Source organism: Triplophysa dalaica, chromosome 1 (assembly GCF_015846415.1).
Source record: "Triplophysa dalaica isolate WHDGS20190420 chromosome 1, ASM1584641v1, whole genome shotgun sequence".
NCBI lineage: Eukaryota > Metazoa > Chordata > Actinopteri > Cypriniformes > Nemacheilidae > Triplophysa > Triplophysa dalaica.
This window is the reverse complement of record NC_079542.1, coordinates 32,597,432-32,616,561: the sequence shown is the minus strand read 5'-3', so window position 1 is coordinate 32,616,561 and position 19,130 is coordinate 32,597,432. Positions and strand designations below refer to the sequence as shown.

The 19,130-nt window shown below is 39.1% G+C and overlaps 1 protein-coding gene across 5 annotated transcripts in view; it reads right to left on the bottom strand.

Moving 5' to 3' along the window:
- The window catches only part of adamtsl3 (ADAMTS-like 3), a 130,156-nt gene that overhangs the window by 40,290 nt on the left and 70,736 nt on the right, over window positions 1–19,130 (bottom strand). For all 5 annotated transcript variants that reach the window (XM_056735000.1, XM_056734842.1, XM_056734676.1 and 2 more), the window contains exons 5-9: window positions 13,748–13,793; window positions 12,382–12,618; window positions 5,659–5,785; window positions 3,254–3,328; window positions 672–829 (exon numbers count right to left, since the gene is read on the bottom strand). In XM_056735000.1, coding sequence (XP_056590978.1) covers window positions 672–829; window positions 3,254–3,328; window positions 5,659–5,785; window positions 12,382–12,618; window positions 13,748–13,793 — 643 coding nt within the window. The remainder of the gene's footprint in view (window positions 1–671; window positions 830–3,253; window positions 3,329–5,658; window positions 5,786–12,381; window positions 12,619–13,747; window positions 13,794–19,130) is intronic.

The window sequence follows — 19,130 nt, the reverse complement described above, 5'->3', positions numbered from 1 at the left end:
TTTGCTTGTTCCGTGAGCGACTGAGATAAGCACACAGTCATTGAACGAATTATTAAGAGTAGGCTGAAAAAGAGCAGCTATGTTTCAGTCCGACATTCTGTGACATAACAGCCAATATTTTTTGTGCCTAAAGAGTAACTGTATAATATCTGATCAAGTATATTTGAATTCCGTTACTTTATTTCCATGAACATATAGCTGCCATAGTACAACATTCAAAATAAACGCACAAAAATGAAATGCACTATGAACACGTTTATTATTTTGGGGTTAGTAAAAGAACCAGGCTCTAAAGTAAAATAGACCAAAACAAGGGGAAATGCGGTCTTGAAATGTCAAACCTCAATCTTTACAGCATTTTAGAAACTTAGCCAAAGTAGCTGCGTCTTCGAAGACTGCATGCGTCCTCCGGAGATCACATTTGATCACAATTCATCCCAACATGTTGGACAAAGTGAGTTTATATTTGTGCTACATATTTTCACACATTGCAGGTTCAGCACAGAAATATTTTTGATATAGTTTTATTACAAATTTTCAAATTTGTATTATTATAAACACAAATATTTATATGAAACAAAATGACTCAAGCAAGCAAGCAAAACATCCCACTAGGTTTTGGAATGAAATCTTTTTATTGCTTTTTAGTAATGTCATAAGTAGTAACTCACTTTAATGGAGAAGTTGGCATAAAGCGGCCCAGGGCATCGAAAGGTCTGTCGCTCTGCTCCTCTCTGATACTCCACCGTGTTGTTAGCCACACTGTGAGAACCAGGAGAACTGAAAACAATCTCTTCTCTCCTGTTGTTTGGTGCGTGGGCTTCAATGACTGAAAGGTGACATTTAATCATTACAATTTCTACTTATGTGAATACTTGAATGATGATATAAACTTACAGTTGCAGGTTGTAAAAATATATGTACTGCCTCCATAACTTTTATTTATTTAATTTTTTTACATTTGCAGATTTTAGCTTTAAATGTACTGTACATAAAGCAAAAAACAACAATTTTTAATGCACACTCCTGGTCTTATTGCTCACAGAAACATGCTATTATAAAGAAAAAGTTGAACATGTAAAAACCTGAACATGTAACATGACACGTTTATACTTATTTTATTTATTTTCTTTTGTACTATTTCAATGCAAGAAAAAAGCATTTAAGCAAAATCATTTTCAAAGTCAATTTTGCTCAATATAAATTGAATTACCTCAAAACTGATTCATTTAGAAACGTGTCAGATTGCATAGTTATCAAGGTTGCAAAATGGTCTTTCTCGCTGACTTTAATTAATAAAAAGAAATGATTTCGAGGGAAGGGAAACTAAGGTCTCTCAATGCAACATGAAGATCTAAAGTTTTTCAATCTGTATCTTCCCACATCACAGATGAATCAGCATGTGAACGGTTTATTTGAGTAAATTGATGTTAACTGTAATTGACTGCCAAATTTTATTAGAAGTCGCCCGCGAGAAGAGAAGAACGAGTGGAAAATAAACCTCTCGGCGAACTGTTTAGAGAAGAAGATGTAATTATATTCATCTGGCGCTTGATGTTCTTTTATTTTGACCAGTTGTTTGATTTCTCAACACCGCTAACACATGTGGCGTGTCCGCGCTGTAAATCTACGGTATTTAAACAAAGAATCCACGATTAATCCGTCTATCAGTTTGAAACCAATGGAAGAGATTAGTTTTAATCTAAATTTAATCTAAATTTTAATCACAAATTTCCAACATTGAATGCGATTTGATATTTCATGACTTAAAACGATTAACATCGCAATTATCGCTATATAACAAAAGACCAGTTCATTACCTAAATATCTCAACGCATGAATTCTTTCTGAGACTCTGTTTAGAGAGGAAACTGAACTATACAGATATAAATAATAACTTTTCCTCGTTTAACTTTTCTCTACGCCGGACATTTTTTCTGATTCATTGTACGAGCTTTGGGATAGTTGATGGATTACAGGTCAAAGTAATCTTCAGGTCACTCAAACCCCATTTCTGAGACATCCGACAGGAGAAAGATCTCTTAAATGCCCTGCAGTTTTTGACGGGAATGTACGGTACGGTAAGAGCTATGAAAACAGAGCAGGGAAGGTTACGAGGATTAGATATCGCCGTGCGTTGAGAGAGCGAATCAAAGGATTTCTGAGGTATGGAAACATGTATATGTGTGGAAGTGTGCGTCTGTCGGATGTGGATTGGCTCGCTGGGATTTGGTGGATTTCTGGCTCCGTCTCTTTAGTGCTGGGCTCCGAGCCACAGCAAATTAGGCTGCATGAACACTCCATTCTTCTGCTGTATCCCAGTGTGACCTCAAACCTCTTAGCATCTGCCAGTCCCACTCAGGTAATAGGAAATCTCTTTTTTTGGTCTTTCAAGTAAGATAAAGATATGAAATCCATATGCATTCTCATACTGTGCATAGTAGGCCACTTTGTTTTATACGGTTCATAGTGTATTTCAAACATCTTTGACCTTTTCGAAAACCTGCTCACTCATGACCATCACACTATACTGTACTAAAATCACAGACAATTGATTCCTATTTTCACTTTCTGTATTTTCTTTTTTTGTGATAACATAGTTTTTATGCAACAATGTAAATTGTAAAAAGCAATATATATTTAAAAAAAATCTTAAAATAAAAGGATGCAAAAAATGACCTTTAGGTGTGGGGACGGAACGTTACAGTTGCTTGAATCGTCCAGAGATTGCAATGATGGAGGAGAAACTTGGTAAGAGCAAGCGCCATCTGCTCGTACCTTTTTCAAGTTTATGGTACATTTCTGATAATGTGACAGTTAACAGCAACTAGAGAGATCGCGCTATAATCGTTGACTGACAACAACACATGACTGTGGACAAATTATGGACAAATTGTGTTTTGAAGTATTTGCTTGTTTTTAGTTCTAACTCTTTTAGAAATTGCATAACAGCGCCCCCTACCTTATAACAAAATGGCGGAAAAGCGCTGTGTTACAAATGACTTAAAATCTTGTCAATGTCAAATCCTCAAGAAAATACCCCATTGCAAACTGCCTTTGCAAAATTATCATGACAAGGATCCATGCTTTTTTGAGAGATCACCCTGATTAATGTTAAAATGGAAATCTCCAAATAAATTTTTGATCTGCCAGATTAAACCAACACATTTACTGTGTGATTGTTTTATGAAAGTCGAGGATTAGATTTCAACCCATAATGATGTTAATATAGGATTAATATGCATAAACTCACCAATCACATCTGGTCCTTTGGCTGTAATTCGGAGTCCTCTGCTTCCCATCGGCACTTCAAACACGGTTTTCACGGCTGCAGAAAAACAGACACAAAACGGGATGTTTTAGTGATTACATCACTTGATTTTGGGATCATTCGTGTTTTTCCTGTAGCTCAGTGTTAGCAACGCCAAGGTCATGGGTTCGATCCCAGGGATTGCACAAACTCAGATACAAATGTATAGTAGTCTGTAAACAGACACAAGCGCATGTAAATACTTCGGACAGTCATTACACTTGAGAATAAGTGAATTACAAACACACACACCGCAAATCTAACACTATTAATATGTTCGTTAGTCCTATATAATAAACATCTGTGGTTTCCCAGTGTACGGGTGAAATAAGAAAGCTGCAAATTTCCAGTTCAGTAAACAGAAAACCACAATAGAGAAAAGAGTGCTTTTAGTCACGGTCAGATCTCATTCATAGTGTTCCTGTTGCTGTTTAGCAGACATTGAATGTGAATGTTAGTGGAGTTTCGTTCACTGGCAGCAAGAAAAAACTTTTTTTACACTTTGTTGAGCAATGCATTCAGCAATTAAAGACATTGGGACTGTGCCAACCGCTCGGGAGCCCCAAAATATTTACTTTTGGAAACATATTCAGAAAGTCCTGGAATTTATGACTAAATGAAATAAAGTTTCAGAGACCGGTCAATTATAAACAGGCTGCAAAAAACAATGCCGCATTTCAAAATTACCAATAAAAACTATCCAAGACGTAATTGCCTGGGTATAAAAGTAAACCAACCATGCAAGTGTGACTTAAAAGTTGTTTATAGCCACAGAGTAAAAGGCAGTGTGGTGAAACGTCCCGCAAAAAATATGTACTGACCCTCAAGTGAAATTAAAATCGCACATATAAAACAATACAATGCATCTGTGTTCCTCACACTTCTCTCAAAAGTCAGCCACAGAAGAGAGAAATAATTTCGTACATTTTAAAGACAACAGATTGAAAATCTGTTTCAAAAGCTCCCCACATAGACGTTCGGATTATCAGTAAAGATTCGTTAATTGATATTAACAATTTTTTGAGAGTAATCTGGGCGGAATCTTTGACAGAAAACGTTAATTATCTCAGATGTTTAATCAAAGTGATGCATTTTTGAAGGTCACTCAAACCCCATTTCTGAGACATCCGACAGGAGAAAGATCTCTTAAATGCCCTGCAGTTTTTGACGGGAATGTACGGTACGGTAAGAGCTATGAAAACAGAGCAGGGAAGGTTACGGGGATTAGATATCGCGGATTGATAAAAAACGAACAAAAGAAGATAGAAGAATACGGTTTCTTTTGTTAAAGCTGAGACTCTGTTCTTTCATTTGACATATTGTTTGTCCATATATTCTTTACAGAAAATTTATTGTTAGCCATTAAATTTCGGTGAAATTGTTAAAAAACGCTGGCGTAGGCTGGCAACTTTTTTTTTAAAAGGCTAGTTAATGGTCACCCTTTATGTTTGTCACTGGGTTTAGCAAATATCTTACCAATTAAAAGTATTAAAAGTGCTTGTTTTATCAATCATGTAAAAGTGCTGTGCTCTTTAAATTTTCTGAAAAACAGCTAAATTTGGACCTACGAGATCTCAGACGGAAATATCAAGAAAGAATGCCAGAAATAAAGCATTCAAGTCGTAGGCAGTGTGAAAAAGTAAACATTGTAATTGGTTGTTTTAATTCAATCGGGGTGTAGCCCTGATATAAATCCTCTTTTATTTGATATTTGAATGATTTCAGATGTGGCTGTATGCCTTAATGCTCAATGCCTCATACACATAACCAGAACCTGAACGCATAATATCAAGTATATGACAACTAGATATTTACAAGCAAGAAACACAGCACGAAACGTGTCATTTCTCACAGAAAGATTCCCTCACTGGATAGAAACACGAACAGTATACTGGCAATCATATAAATAATTCTGCCAATACTTTCACCATCCAAAGACTGCACTAAAAACACAGCGGTTTATGACTTCAGTGTGTCTGAACCGTGTGGATTATTCCATTTGATGCAGAAATAAACATAAAACTTCTGACTCACACTGACAGTGATAGAATTAAGATGTAAGTATAAAACACTTTTGAAATGATGTAACATCACCAACGCTCAATTCTAACCGTGAAATTCTAAACAGGCTTTACATTCATTGTCAAGTTAAATTCTCTCTGTCCCTCACCGTCACGTCATTCCATCTCTGATCATCTCTGATGCCCCCAAACCAAAAATATTCCTTTTCCACTTAAATTAAAAAATGTCAAACACATGTTCAAAAAAATCAGGACGTTGGGTGTCACCGATGTTGATGTCAATACCCACCACTGTTCCACAATGTTCTTATGCATGTGTGCACTTACGTTCTTCAGGTGACAGGTGAGGCAGCCCCTGACCTCGGACCAGTCGGCACGTGGAGCTGTCTCCGGCGCACATCCCACAGTTGTCTTCTTTGGCTTTGCTTCCCAGTTGTCTGTCGCAGCCCACCTCCTGTAAAAAAAATGAGAAAGATGTGACTTGGAGAAGAGTGGAAGGGATTGAAACGGCGCGTTTGAGACCAAGAAGGTTTCCAGATGACAGAGAGGAAGACCGAAAAATGGGAATTCAGCTTTCATGTGCAACGTTGAGTTTCCAGCACAATCTCATGGCAATGAATAAAGACATCACAAGGGGGCTCTTTTGTATGAATTTGTATGTTGTAGTACGAAGAGTGATGTTAGGTTAAGAGGAGTGTCTTTATTACGTTTCTTTTCCTTATAATTTGTAAGGTTCTCTTTTTACCAATTTGTATAATCTTGTTGTATTCTCTGAGATTAGGCTGGAGTTTCCGACACATCTCATGGCAATTCATTCGATGACTTTATATATATTTTTAAGTGGGATCTCCTTTCCTGTCAGTGACATCATTTAAAGGGATTCATTTTTGTTTATTTTGAAAGATTTGCAATGTACATATATTAAAAAAATTAGGTTACTGACGTGCTGCATTAACGTGAGACTCTTATCGCGCGATAAGAAAAATGTCGCCATTAATTTATTCTCAAAGCTCGGTTGGGAGCTGGGTCTATACTACACAAGCTAAAATGACTTTCACCTTGATATTTCAGCGCGGATGTATACCTAGATGAATTGCACTGTACCGGGCGAGAACGAGATTCGCAATTCGCGTCATTCGCGCCGCCTCATCATCTCATGACCAGGGCTTCATTCGCGCGATTCACGCCGCAAGTAGGTCTATCGCGTCTTTGCATTAACTAAACATGTAAATAGCTTGCGCTTGACGCGCCATTCGCGTTTGGTCTGAACACAACATAACGTTACTGTGAAATGACCACATCAAACGTGACGTGCTAACATGGATGCAGCTTTGAAGCCGCCGGGTTGCTTCAGGGAATATTAATTTTTAAGAAGCTTCCCAATAGAAACATCGACAAGACTAAGGTTGTTTGCACCTTGTGCAATGCGGAATTGGTTTAAAAAAAACACTTTCTCTCAACAGGTAGTGTTCTAGCTTTAGTTGAAACCAGTAACTTTGCATTGAGATCTAATGTATTATGGCTCCTGTATGACATATCGCTTGTTGCTCCCTAACTCTTTGTAAATTGCTTTGGATAAAAGCGTCTGCTAAATGACTAAATGTAAATGTACTCTAGGAGCTCTTCCAGTCTCAAGTACCACCTAAACGCAAATCATCCCTTAGTTAATGCGGAAGTAAACACCAGTACATCTTTCCATTCCATTCCATTTTCTACCGCTTATCTGAACTACCTCGGGTCACAGGGAGCCTGTGCCTATCTCAGGAGTCATCGGGCTTCAAGGCAGGATACACCCTGGATGGAGTGCCAACCCATCGCAGGGCCCAGTACATTTTATTGAACATAATTTAATTTTCATCACCAATTATCATAGTAGAACAGCTTTCTCAAGCAGTTTGTGATGCATTTTGGAAACAGGAGATGAGCCCCTGGTCTAATGCGCCACCTGGCTTGAGAAACCCGTTCTCAAAGACTTACTTTTAGTCATTATTTGGGTAGCACACATATTCTGAATGCCTTCGGCAGAATTCAAATGAGCCATTTTAATCTAGATTAATCTAGATTAATTCCAGATTAAAAAAAAAAATCTATACCCACCACTAAAAAAAATATATATATCAAAGTGGAGTTTTCTAGCATGCTTGCTTGCCTAACTGTGCGTTCACACCGTCAACAACTCTGTCACTAGTCTCTTGGTACGAGGTAGTTAGAAGGCGTTCGTAGCTTTGGATGCTCTAGTGATATAAACAAACTCTGCCTTAACTGACGGATGTCATGAGCTCAACAGCTCTACTCCTATTGGTAGTTACTCCCGAAAGTCACTCATCATTTGCATAAAGTTGAGCAAATCTCAACTTTGCCGTGTCGGTAGACATGCCCACCTCCTATCGCCGGCGGTCACTGTCGCTTGTGTCGGCGGAAGTTGCTCCATTGAAATGAATGACGTTGCCTCGCTTTGTCACTGGTAATGGAACCAAGTGCCCGCTTAACATTTATACAGACGGGGTGCAGACGCGGGTTGAGGGTTGTTGCGCAGCTAGACCCAAAAATTTTGGGGGGAAACGCCATCGATGTCCAACCATCCTCGGGGCTCCACCGGGGTGCTTGAAAGCAGCAGCCAGTCACGGTAAATTGACGGTGGGCTGGTCAGACTGCTGCCCCCAATTAAAATCACACAAATGTCCCCCGCATGACAACCACATCCTCCCTGCCCATGAACCCAATATTCTTCCCCTACTCACTATTTTTCTATACTGCGTGCAGTAGCCCATAGAAATCACCCCACCCCCCCAGCACCCACTATTCTTGTTTTTAACTCACTATTTTGTCAGACTCCGCCCAGGGAACAGCCCACTTACCTACTATTTTGCTCCGTACCCAGTACTTTTACCAGACATCATGAAATAGGCTCAATATAATTCCAGGTGGCTGCTCTCTGAACTCAAAATGACATCACCCACTAAGACACTACATTATATTTTTCATGGATTTTACAGTACTAAAATCTACAGCTTTCTTAGAAATAGCAACTCTTTAACCTATTTTATTCTTGAGGTATTATATCCACAGCACAAATGGTCACACGATTATGTGGTGAACTATTTCGGTATTTAGGGTAAAACGTGTGTTTAAACAGCAAATCAAAGTAACCCTTGCCTTAGCAAGCACCACTTATTTGACCAAAATTTTCTTGGTTCACCCCAAGACCTGAAAATTATTTTGAGACCAGGCAACCAATTTCACAAATGTTTCCTCTGAAAGAGAATAGAAACTGACAGAAAAATGACTTTTAGAAACTAGCTTAAGAAAATGGCTGATGCACGATGCCTAACAGGCACATTAAGCTCTAGCCTGATAAAAATACACTGACAACCAATGTCTCAAACACAAGACCAAAAAAGATCACTCATATCCAAACGTATTTCATCAAACCAAGTTTCTTTTAGCATTCACCCAGAGAACTGCTTAAAAATATTCCATCTGGACCAGAAAAGTTGCCCAGTTTCAATTCAACATTCTGTTTGCAGGAACAACAGGAACGGCAGCCGGAGACGTTGAACCCTGCGACATCATCCAGCTCCTCTGGAAAACAAGCACAAGTAAACAGACAAGCTTCATTTACAGCAATTCTCCTAATCCTCACGGGGGCTGAGGTCAAATTAGGTGCACTGCCACGCAAGAGAAGTCTGATCAATTCAGTTCACCACGAAGCATCGCACTGAATTTAAATTGGACTGGATTTCATTGGATTTGAGTGCCGTGTTTCTCTCCTGTGGGCCAAATGGAAAGCCACCTGAATAACTGAGTCTACTGACAACACTGTGAGAATGTAGAATAGTTTACCCACAAATAACACATCTCATAATTTACTCATCCAGATGTATTCGACTTTCATTCTTTAATCTAACACAAAGAACGTTTTTATAAAAAATACGACATGATTTTCTCTCTGTATATAGGACCAAACTTGTTAAAGTGCTTGAATTATATATAAATATAATAAATATATTATATATAACTTCTACATGTATTTAGGGAAAGTTTGAAAGTTTCATTGAGGTACCACTAAGCGGTGCACTTTAGAAAATGTTAAAATATAAAATTGAAGTTTCCCTGAGTGCTTCCATGCCTAAAGGAACCACGTGCTCACTGAGCATTTATACGTACGGTGCGTGTTGCGGGACGAAAATTTGGGGAAAGGGGACGTCGATGTCCAAGCATCCTCGGGGCTCCACCGGGATGCCATAAAGAAGTGTTGAGCGGCTCGGGAGGGGACGCTTTCTTAATTACCGCCCACGTCAGGTTTATCTGAATGGCATGGCAGACGGCTGCCCCCAATTTACATCACACAAATGGCCCTGCATTACAACCACATCCAACACCCCAGGCCAACGGACCCACTATTCTTCCCCAAACTCGCTATTTTGATTGACTCCACCCAGGGACCCGCCCACTATTTATATATATATATATATATATATATATATATATATATATATATATATATATATATATATATACATATATATGTATATATATATATATATATATGTATGTAAGTCCTGCTTTGTACCTTTCAAACTTCCTAAACTGGAGCCACGGTCAAATAGAAATTAAATTCCTTTCTTGGAGTTGATTCGTCTCTCTCTCTCTCTCTCTCTCTCTCTCTTTCACTCTCTTTCACCGAAGTGAATCTGGCAGAAATATGACCTTAATGCATCCCAAATCCTTACATATGTAACATTTAACAAAAGAGACAGCTTTCCTATGTTTATGATCATTATTTCATTATCTTTCCATTTTAGTAGCAATTTTTTGTTACAATTTACAGAAACTTGAGCCGCTCCGGTTGGAATATCCAGAATGGAAAACCCGTCGGCGTCAACACTGCCAAACAATAACACAAAGCAATAAAAAACGGATGCTATTGCAGAAGCAGCTGGTTTGTTAACTTCGGTGGACGGAGACTCTGTCGCTCTGTATATATTCTGCGAGAGAATTGGATAAAACCGTAAAGCTTATTCTGGTCGTGCTAATGTTAAAGTAATGGACGTCAGAGCTGGACTGAGGAGGTCAAGAATTCTCCCTCGTAAATGTTGAATGACTTTGGCTTCACAAGAGAGTTTTTCACCTCATCAGCAGAAGCGAGGTATTAACTTAAACGCCATAAATGCTAACTTAACTAGGCTTTTGAACAGACTTTTTTTCTGGGGGTTTGCCATCTCATGCTGCTCTCAAGTGATGCTGGTAATCTTCTATTTCCGAATTATGACATTTAAAGAGATGGTTCACCCAAAAACAATTATCGTGTCAGTATTTATTCACCCTAATGTGATTCGAAGCAAGTCTGACTCTTATTCTGTGGAACACAAAAGAAGATATTTTGAGAAATTGGTTTTGTATTAATACAATGGAAGTCAATGGGGTTTAGTTTTGTTTTGGTTACCCGCATTCTTCAAAATATCTTCTTTTGTGTTCTTCAGAAGAAATAAACTCGTACTGGTTTGAAATGAAATGAGAGTGAGTAAATTGTAAGAAAATCATTTTTGGATGACTGGACACCCATGACTTGTGGAGTTCCACAGGGCTCAATTCTTGCTCCTCTTCAATTTGTATATGCTCCCACTTGGCCAAATAATGAAAAAGTACCAAATTGCCTACCACAGCTATGCAGATGACCCTCAAATCTACCTATCCCTCTCACCCAATGACTACAGGCCTATTGACTCTCTTTGCCAATGCATTGATGAAATTAACAGCTGGATCTCTCAAAACTTCCTTCAGTTAAATAAAAACAAAACTGAAGTCATTGTTTTTGGTAACAAGGATGAAACTAACAAGGTAAACACATACCTTGACTTAAGAGGTCTAAAGACACAAAGCAAGGTAAAAAATCTGGGTCAGATTTTGACCTTAGTTTCAGCAGTCATGTCAAAGCAATAAGCAGAGTACTACCATCTCAGAAACATAGCCAGAATCAGATGTTTTGTCTCAAGCCAAGATTTAGTGAAACTAGTCCATGCTTTCATCACCAGCAGGTTGGATTACTGTAATGGACTCCTTACAGGTCTTCCCAAAAAGACCATCAGACAGCTGCAGCTCATACAGAACGCTGCTGCCAGGATTCTGACCAGAACCAAAAATCTGAGCATATCACTCCAATCCTCAGGTCCTTACACTGGTTACCAGTTACTTTTAGAATCAACTTCAAAGTATTATTAGTTGTCTATAAATCACTCAATGGTCTAGGACCTAAATACATCTCAGATATGCTCATTGAATATAAACCAAACAGACTTCTCAGATCATCAGGATCAAGTCAGTTAGAGATAACAAGGGTTCACTCAAAACAGGGCGAGTCAGCGTTTAGTCATTACGCCACCCGTAGCTAGAATCTGCTTCCAGAAGACATCAGACGTTCACCAACAGCAGCTACTTTAAATCCAGATTAAAAACACACTTGTTTAGCTGTGCATTCACAACCTGAGCACTGTGCTGGTTTACATCAACAGCACTTCTATTTATAATTTATTTTTATTTTGCTCTTATTCTTTTTATATATACATTCACATTTTAATCAAGTTTATTGCTGTTTTATTGTTTCTTAAAATCTAAAGTATTTGTGATCTTAAATCATTTGCATTTTAAAGATACGTTTTATTTCTTTCTGTTAATCATTTTATGTAAAGCACTTTAAATTGCCCTTGTGTATGAAATGTGCTATATAAAAAACTTGCCTTGCCTTGCCTAAAGACGGGTTTTAAACCTGTGACACCCGGAATGAGCAGCAGAGCTCAGTTTATTATGGCTGCATAACTATTAATCACAACTAATAATTTGCAGAATAAAAGTTTTTGTTTACGTAATATATGTTGCTGTACTGTGTATAACAATTATGTTAATATGAAAACACACACGTGCATGTATAATTTTAAGAAAATATATAAATTTATACATATACATACGTATATATATATGTAAAAACTTTTATTCTGAAAACGATTAGTCTGTTTATCATGACATTTTAATGAAGCGTTCAATGGAGCTCACCTGACAGACGCCGTTGATGCACATGTCCAGAGAGTCGGCTTTACATCGAGTGCCGTCCAGCACTTTGGGCGCCAGTTCCACCACCAGACTTCTGGCCTGAGCTTGACATCTTAGAGCGCAGGGGGAAACTGGGTCGGACGTCACGGGTATCCACTCGTAGGTTTGACCATGGTACTTGATGTCATTGTGGGCGGAGCATTGCTGAGCCCTGAAGTCACCTGACTCTGGAGGACAGTCCTGAATGGATGCAAAAAGAGCGGGTGACAAATCTGGCAACCAGAAAAGATGTTTCACCTCTGTGACAGTAATGCCTAGATTTATACTAAAGTAATACAGTTCTCAAATACATTTTTTTTTTATGGTGACAAAGTCAAATTAGTTTGATTGTTTGTAAAATATTACAGAAAGATTACTGAATGACATACAGATGCATTTCATCAACAATTTTTCTTTTCTATATAATGGTAGTGAATTGGGACCAAGGCTGACATTTTATTTTTGGAGGATCTTATATCTAAAGAGACTGTGTCATTGAATGGCAAACCTCCAATTTAAAAAAACAGCAATATTTCCTATGTCATCCCCACATGCATAAAAGAAACCTTTTAAGAAAGTTTTTCCTTTCCAGCTCAGGAATCATTCGATCGTCTCAGAAACCCTACGTGTGTAAAGATCATCAATGCTTATATGCAAGCGAATGAGGCGCTTCCATCAGATAAAGATTTCAAATAACACATCTTCAATGACAGGATCTGAAGTATGAACTATAAAAATAACTATTAACCTAAACCGCATCGACCATCATAATGTCTTCGAGGAGAGACCAGACATCAGTTCTCACCGTCCTGACGGAAATGGAATAAATATTATACTGAGATTCGTTCCCAGCTGGCACTGATTAAAATCATGGTTGAAGGGGCCTGTGATTCCAGATAAAACCACTTCAATGGGAGAAAAACATGAGATTTTGATTAAAACGTTCCTTCAGACACGGACATCTAATAGCTCTAAAAATGAGTTTGTCCAGTAGTTCGGGGACTATTGACTACGGAATTGAAAAATATTGAACTACCATCTCCTGAAGGTACATAAAGACAAATCAAATTACATCTATAAAGTATAATTTCTACACCGCGCTCTCAGTGTGGGTTTAGGGATTTGAAGTGTCATAAATATTAAAAAAGTGCCTAATTTTGTGTAAAAATAAAAAGTCCTAGTTTTTTGTATCTTACACTTGTTTCATTATCCAGGGCCAATGTAAACATACTTGAATGACAATGATTTGAAATGAGCAGTAAAAATGTAAAGCAATAAAGTAATAAAAAAAATCAACATTATCAACACATCACACATGAGTTTGACTTACTGTGTTGCTGCACGTTCTGTAGCGGATATTTCTGCCTTCACAGTTACTGTAGAGAAAACACAAAACACCAAGAATCATGAAGTGTCATAGCTTCTGTTCTTCTACTGCAAAAGCACATCCTGACGGACATGTGAACATAAATCTGTCTGCTTCTGCGATTATGAAAATTCTAACTTTAAGCAACTTTAAGTTTTTTGGGCCAACAGCTTAATTTTATTAAAAGCTTATTTTTTTAATTGGAAAATATACATATTGCAGATTATTCTGCACCATTGCAGGAGAACTGCGTGTTTATATGAAACGATTTGTAAATAAATGAATTATCTCAGTTGTGCCTGTCTAACAAAAATAATTGTGAAAAAAAACATGAATCCCCTGTCAGCCGTACACGCAATGATGTGTTGCAGAGTTGATTTTGAAGGACAGTAACAAGAAAATTAGACATGAGAACACTGTTTTTTTAATAAATAAATAAAAACATGAGTCTTGTTATATTTCACAGTAATATAAAACAACACTTTCATAATGCTGTGTTCACACCAAACGCGAAGCATCGCACTCCTCTTAATTTCTTGTGAGAATAGTTCGTTATTTTCATGCCAGTGAACTGAAAAACATTGCAGGACGTGGTGTGTCTTTCTGCAAACAGTAGGTGTCAATGAGCTCTTTGCAAAAACGTCACAATTGACACAAGTTCACAGCACTCGCGCCGCCCAATTCGCATCACTGTGCGAGTATATGTCTATTTGCGTCTTTGCATTGACTATGTACAGTTTGTAATCTTCTTGCGTGAATAGCTTAATTCATGTTTGGTGTGAACGCACCATAACACCGCATCCTAAACAAGCGCAATGTGATGAACGCGGAAAAGGTGCGGGACGCAACAATCAATCACAAAACACAGCCTATCAGAACAGCTTTTCTCTGTCCATGCCCCACTCTTACGCTGCAGCTGAAGACTGCCAATATAAAGATGCGTTATCCGCACCATACGCTATGCTAAAATGCCAGAATCTAAACGTATTTAATCAAATGTATATAGTCTGTCCTCATCCATGTTTGCCGAATAATATTCATGAGGTCAAGAACTAATATCGAATGAGATCGTTGTGTGGGTGGAGCTGTCAGCCGCGAAGTTGCATAAATAGCGCAATGCACACGGTGTAATGCAATCGCAATAAATGAATGCTGAGTATTCTTCCAAACAATGACCGTGTTCATAGCAGAGTCTGTTTGTGACACACACTGCGGTACATTTACATTTATGATTTAGCGGATGCTTTAGCAGCACATTTATCCCCCCAAACAATGTTTTTAATCATAAAGGGATTACAATGTAAAAACAAACATTTTAAACTAATGACTTGTCACATGCTGTACATAGGTGTGCAGACAGCATTTGCGTGCTTGAGTGTAGGGAACAACATACAGTACTAGCAAGCAACCAAACAAGTCTTTTATCTATTTGGCAAAAGCATAGATGCCTCATATTTCCACATCAGTGCTCTAACAGGTGCCCTGCCCCGCGTGCAAGCGAAACCGCTTGGATGCTCCGATTCATAATGAGCGTCTTTGTTCTCTGACCGTATAATCAACTGTGGAATCACTTCCAGGTCTTCCCGTAATCAGCAGAACGCCATCACAACACAACCTGGCATCAACCGTTGCATCAAGCACTCTTCTGAAGCTCCTCACACACTAAACAAATGAATAAAACTCATCACCGTCTGATGTCATGTGCTGCTGCACACATTTTTCAACACAACAACCATAGAAATGGATGTTATTAATTAAACCAAAAGTCCTTTGATTGAGGAACACCAGATTTTTATTTGTATAAACACGCAAAACCATGTGTCAAACAAACTCAAGCTCACTATTCACAGAAGAGCTACTACGGTTATGCTATACTTAAAAAAAGGCAAGGATGGAAATCTGTTTCACATTTATTCATTTGGTAGATGCTTTCATCCAAAAGCAACAGCATCCCGTTAGAAATGTTGAATGTTCTCTAAAAGAACGACGGCTTATGCAGGCAGCATTTAATTGTAAATCAATGAGACTTATTTTACGTTGAGGGTCAGCAGAAGCGTTCGCAATGAGACCTAAAGCTCAATGTAATCGCCCTTTCTCTCATTCTCATTTGGAACTGAACGCTCAATTAGCTCTAAATGACTATTAAACAGTGCACGACTCCCATTTTCTACATATATTGCTTTAACTTTTGGCATCTGGCCTCAAGCAATGAAGTAAAGTGCAGTGAACTACACAAACACAATTGGGCCAATAATATTCATCCTGAGGCCTGTGGCACAAAGGGTTTTAAAGTATGTTTTGGATTGAAAAGAAGATCATTTTGAATAATATGAAGATTTTAAACAGTGTTGACATGGCCTTGTATTTAGTATTTATAAGAAAGTATGTTTGGATATCAGCTTTTTTGTTTGCCATAAGCACACAAGCGTTCACATTTCTAAGCCAATTTCAATGCTTGACAATTCTTTTAATGCTTGAGTTTTCACACTTCTCGAATATAAAGCTTTCCTGTAGCTAAGTGGTTAGAGCATGGTTATAGCAATACAAAGGTCATGGGTTCGATCCCAGGGGATTGCGATGTAAGTCACTTTGGATAAAATCATCTGCCAAATGCATTAATGTAAATAATTTTCTGACAAAGTAAACAGATACAGGTACTCAACATAGACAAACCATTAAGAAGAGTTGAGAGGTTACTGTGCTTTTTATAGACAAAATTTGCAGCTTCCCCATTAACTTGTATGTGTTTATGGCCGCACTGTTGTTTTACGAGTCAGGGCTCAATGTGACATGTATGGTAGAACTCACACACCACACCAATCATTTTAAATACAGTTTGAGAGCAAAAAACACGGAAGTGAAATTCTGAATGTGTCTAAGAGTTGACCAATGATAATAAACTGACCATTAGGGATGTTGCGGTGATGGAATTTTCCCACCTGTTAATCAACATGTTATAACACCGGTTGTACCTGTGACACGGGGGGGGGGGCATGGTGGGGGATTGGGTCAAAGATGTGGCCCTCCGCATGACGTATTCTACTTTCAGCGGCAATTTGGGAACAGCAATTGCTTGAACTAATGGTGGGTTTAATACCTTTCTTAATAAAAACACACAAATCTATAAAAAAGTACAGTACTTTTCAAGCAAAATATAAATAAGAAACGAAAATAAAAAACATTTACGTTAGATAAGTTGCAAATACAAAATGAGTTATCAGGGCACACATTGTGCCAAAAAAAATTGAGTTATTAAAGAATAAATTGCAAAGCACTGGCTTTTGAAAATTAGAACAAAATAAAAATAAACTTTAACCAGGTCTTGACAAAAGTGCTTACATATTTTCTACTATGTTCTTTGTTAGAAAAGCCTCCGCCATCGTCTTGTCAGTCAGCACTTCACTCTCCTCAGATGATGAATAAAATCTGACTCTTGCTAATGATCTTTGCTGAATGCAGCAGCCGCGCAACTGTAGTTTGGTCTTTGACTAAACTAAGTGATTTATTACTATAAAAAAAATTACAGTGGAGGTCGGTGCCGTGGTAGACAAGTGATGACACCGTGTATGACTGGTGACACCAACTATCGCAACAAGCCTACCGACAATACACATAAATCTAAAATGTCTGAATCATTAATTTCCCTTATAATTTGTACTATATTCAAATTAAGGGCATGGTATTTTTACGCATCATACAGCAGTGAAATGATTATGAGTTTATGATAAAGAAAGATGCATAAGGAACTAAAATTCAAATCACATTATTAAAATACCCTCAAAAATGTTAACACAATATATAGTTTTCTAAATACTAATTTCTGTTCTTATTCTGGTCAGACAGGAGCTCTTGACTGAAGACACTAAAAGCAGTGCACAAGCTGTGACATCAAAGGCTTGGACAATATCTATTTTCAAAGACTATTTCACGCTTTTAAGAGGCCCCCGAAAATAGTCCACAGCATGGTGCAGCTACAGCATCAAGCAGCATGGGCTTACTGGACCACTTAAATCAACATCTGACCAAGGTTGCCAGATCTGCAAAACAAAACCAGCCCAGTGACAAATTAAAACTACAAAACTAGTCCATCAACCCCAGCTCAAATAACAAACATCTTAATCTCCACTCCTATACTTAAACACATATTTAACAGTCACTGTTATGCATTTCACACAATTTCTTCTTGAAAATCACTGTATGGTAGTAATCATGAACACAATCCGTTTTCAATAAGACCCTTTTTATGCTGGGTTCACACCAAACGCGAATTAAGCGTTTTGCGCAAGTAAATTATATATAAATGAAATGCAAAGAGATGCGAACTTGCAGCAAGCGATGCTAATGATGCTAACTGGGCAGCGCGATTCCCACGAACGTTTGTCAGTCTAGTCTTCCGTGAAGGTTGAAAATATTTGTCAGATCGCGTCTGTAGTAGAGTAGGCGGGGCCAGACCGTGGTTCGAGTCCGGTGAGTAATTGTGAATGAGCGCCAGCTGTGCGCACACCAGGCTCGAATCACGTAGGAGATTGGGAGCATATAAGAGAACGAGAGACCGGAGCGTCGAAGAGAGAGGACCGGGCCCGAACATGTTTTACGTTTGTATTTATATTTATATTTGTATTTATGTTATTTCGCCGGCAGTCGTCCGTGAGGGGCCACCGTCTGTTATTATTTATATTAAAGCTTTGTGTTAAATGTCTTCCGGTTCCCGACTCCTTCCTTCCTTTTAATGAATCTTTGTTACATTGGTGCCGAAACCCGGGAGGAAGGAGAGACATGCTGTAGGAGAGTCCTCGCCGCCGAGTGGCCTCCCGGTGCCGGAGAGTTCGGGCAGCGCGGACGAAGGACGTGCACTTTCTGGGGAAACCGATCCCCTGGATCGAGGTGGGGTGGCTTTCGTCCAAGCGGGAGCAGGGGAGTTGCCGCCGTCCGCCAGAGGCCGGAGCCTGCGTCCATCCCCCGAGGGGGAGGAGCAGGGGGCGGAAGTGGCGGGTGTGGCCACCGCCTGCCAGAGGCCGGAGCCTTCGTCCGTCCGTCCAAGGGGGAGGAGCAGGGGACGGGGAACCCACCCCGACTCCCAGATAAAGGAGGAGCCACCGCAGGCCGCCAGGGGGCAGACGGTCGAGCCATCCACCGAAGACCAAGGGCCACCGCAAGGCACCGCGAAGGAGAGTACCCCGGCTGGTTGAGGACCGAGCGGCAGCATGTCAGGGAACCGGACTATCATTTTTTTTTCTCCTCTCTCCCCTCTCTCTTTCGGGTGGCTCCGAGGGCTCCCGTCTCCGTTGTCTCGTGGGAGGGGGAGGGAGCTTGCACAGTCGTGGGGGTACCACCCGGCCTGTGAGGG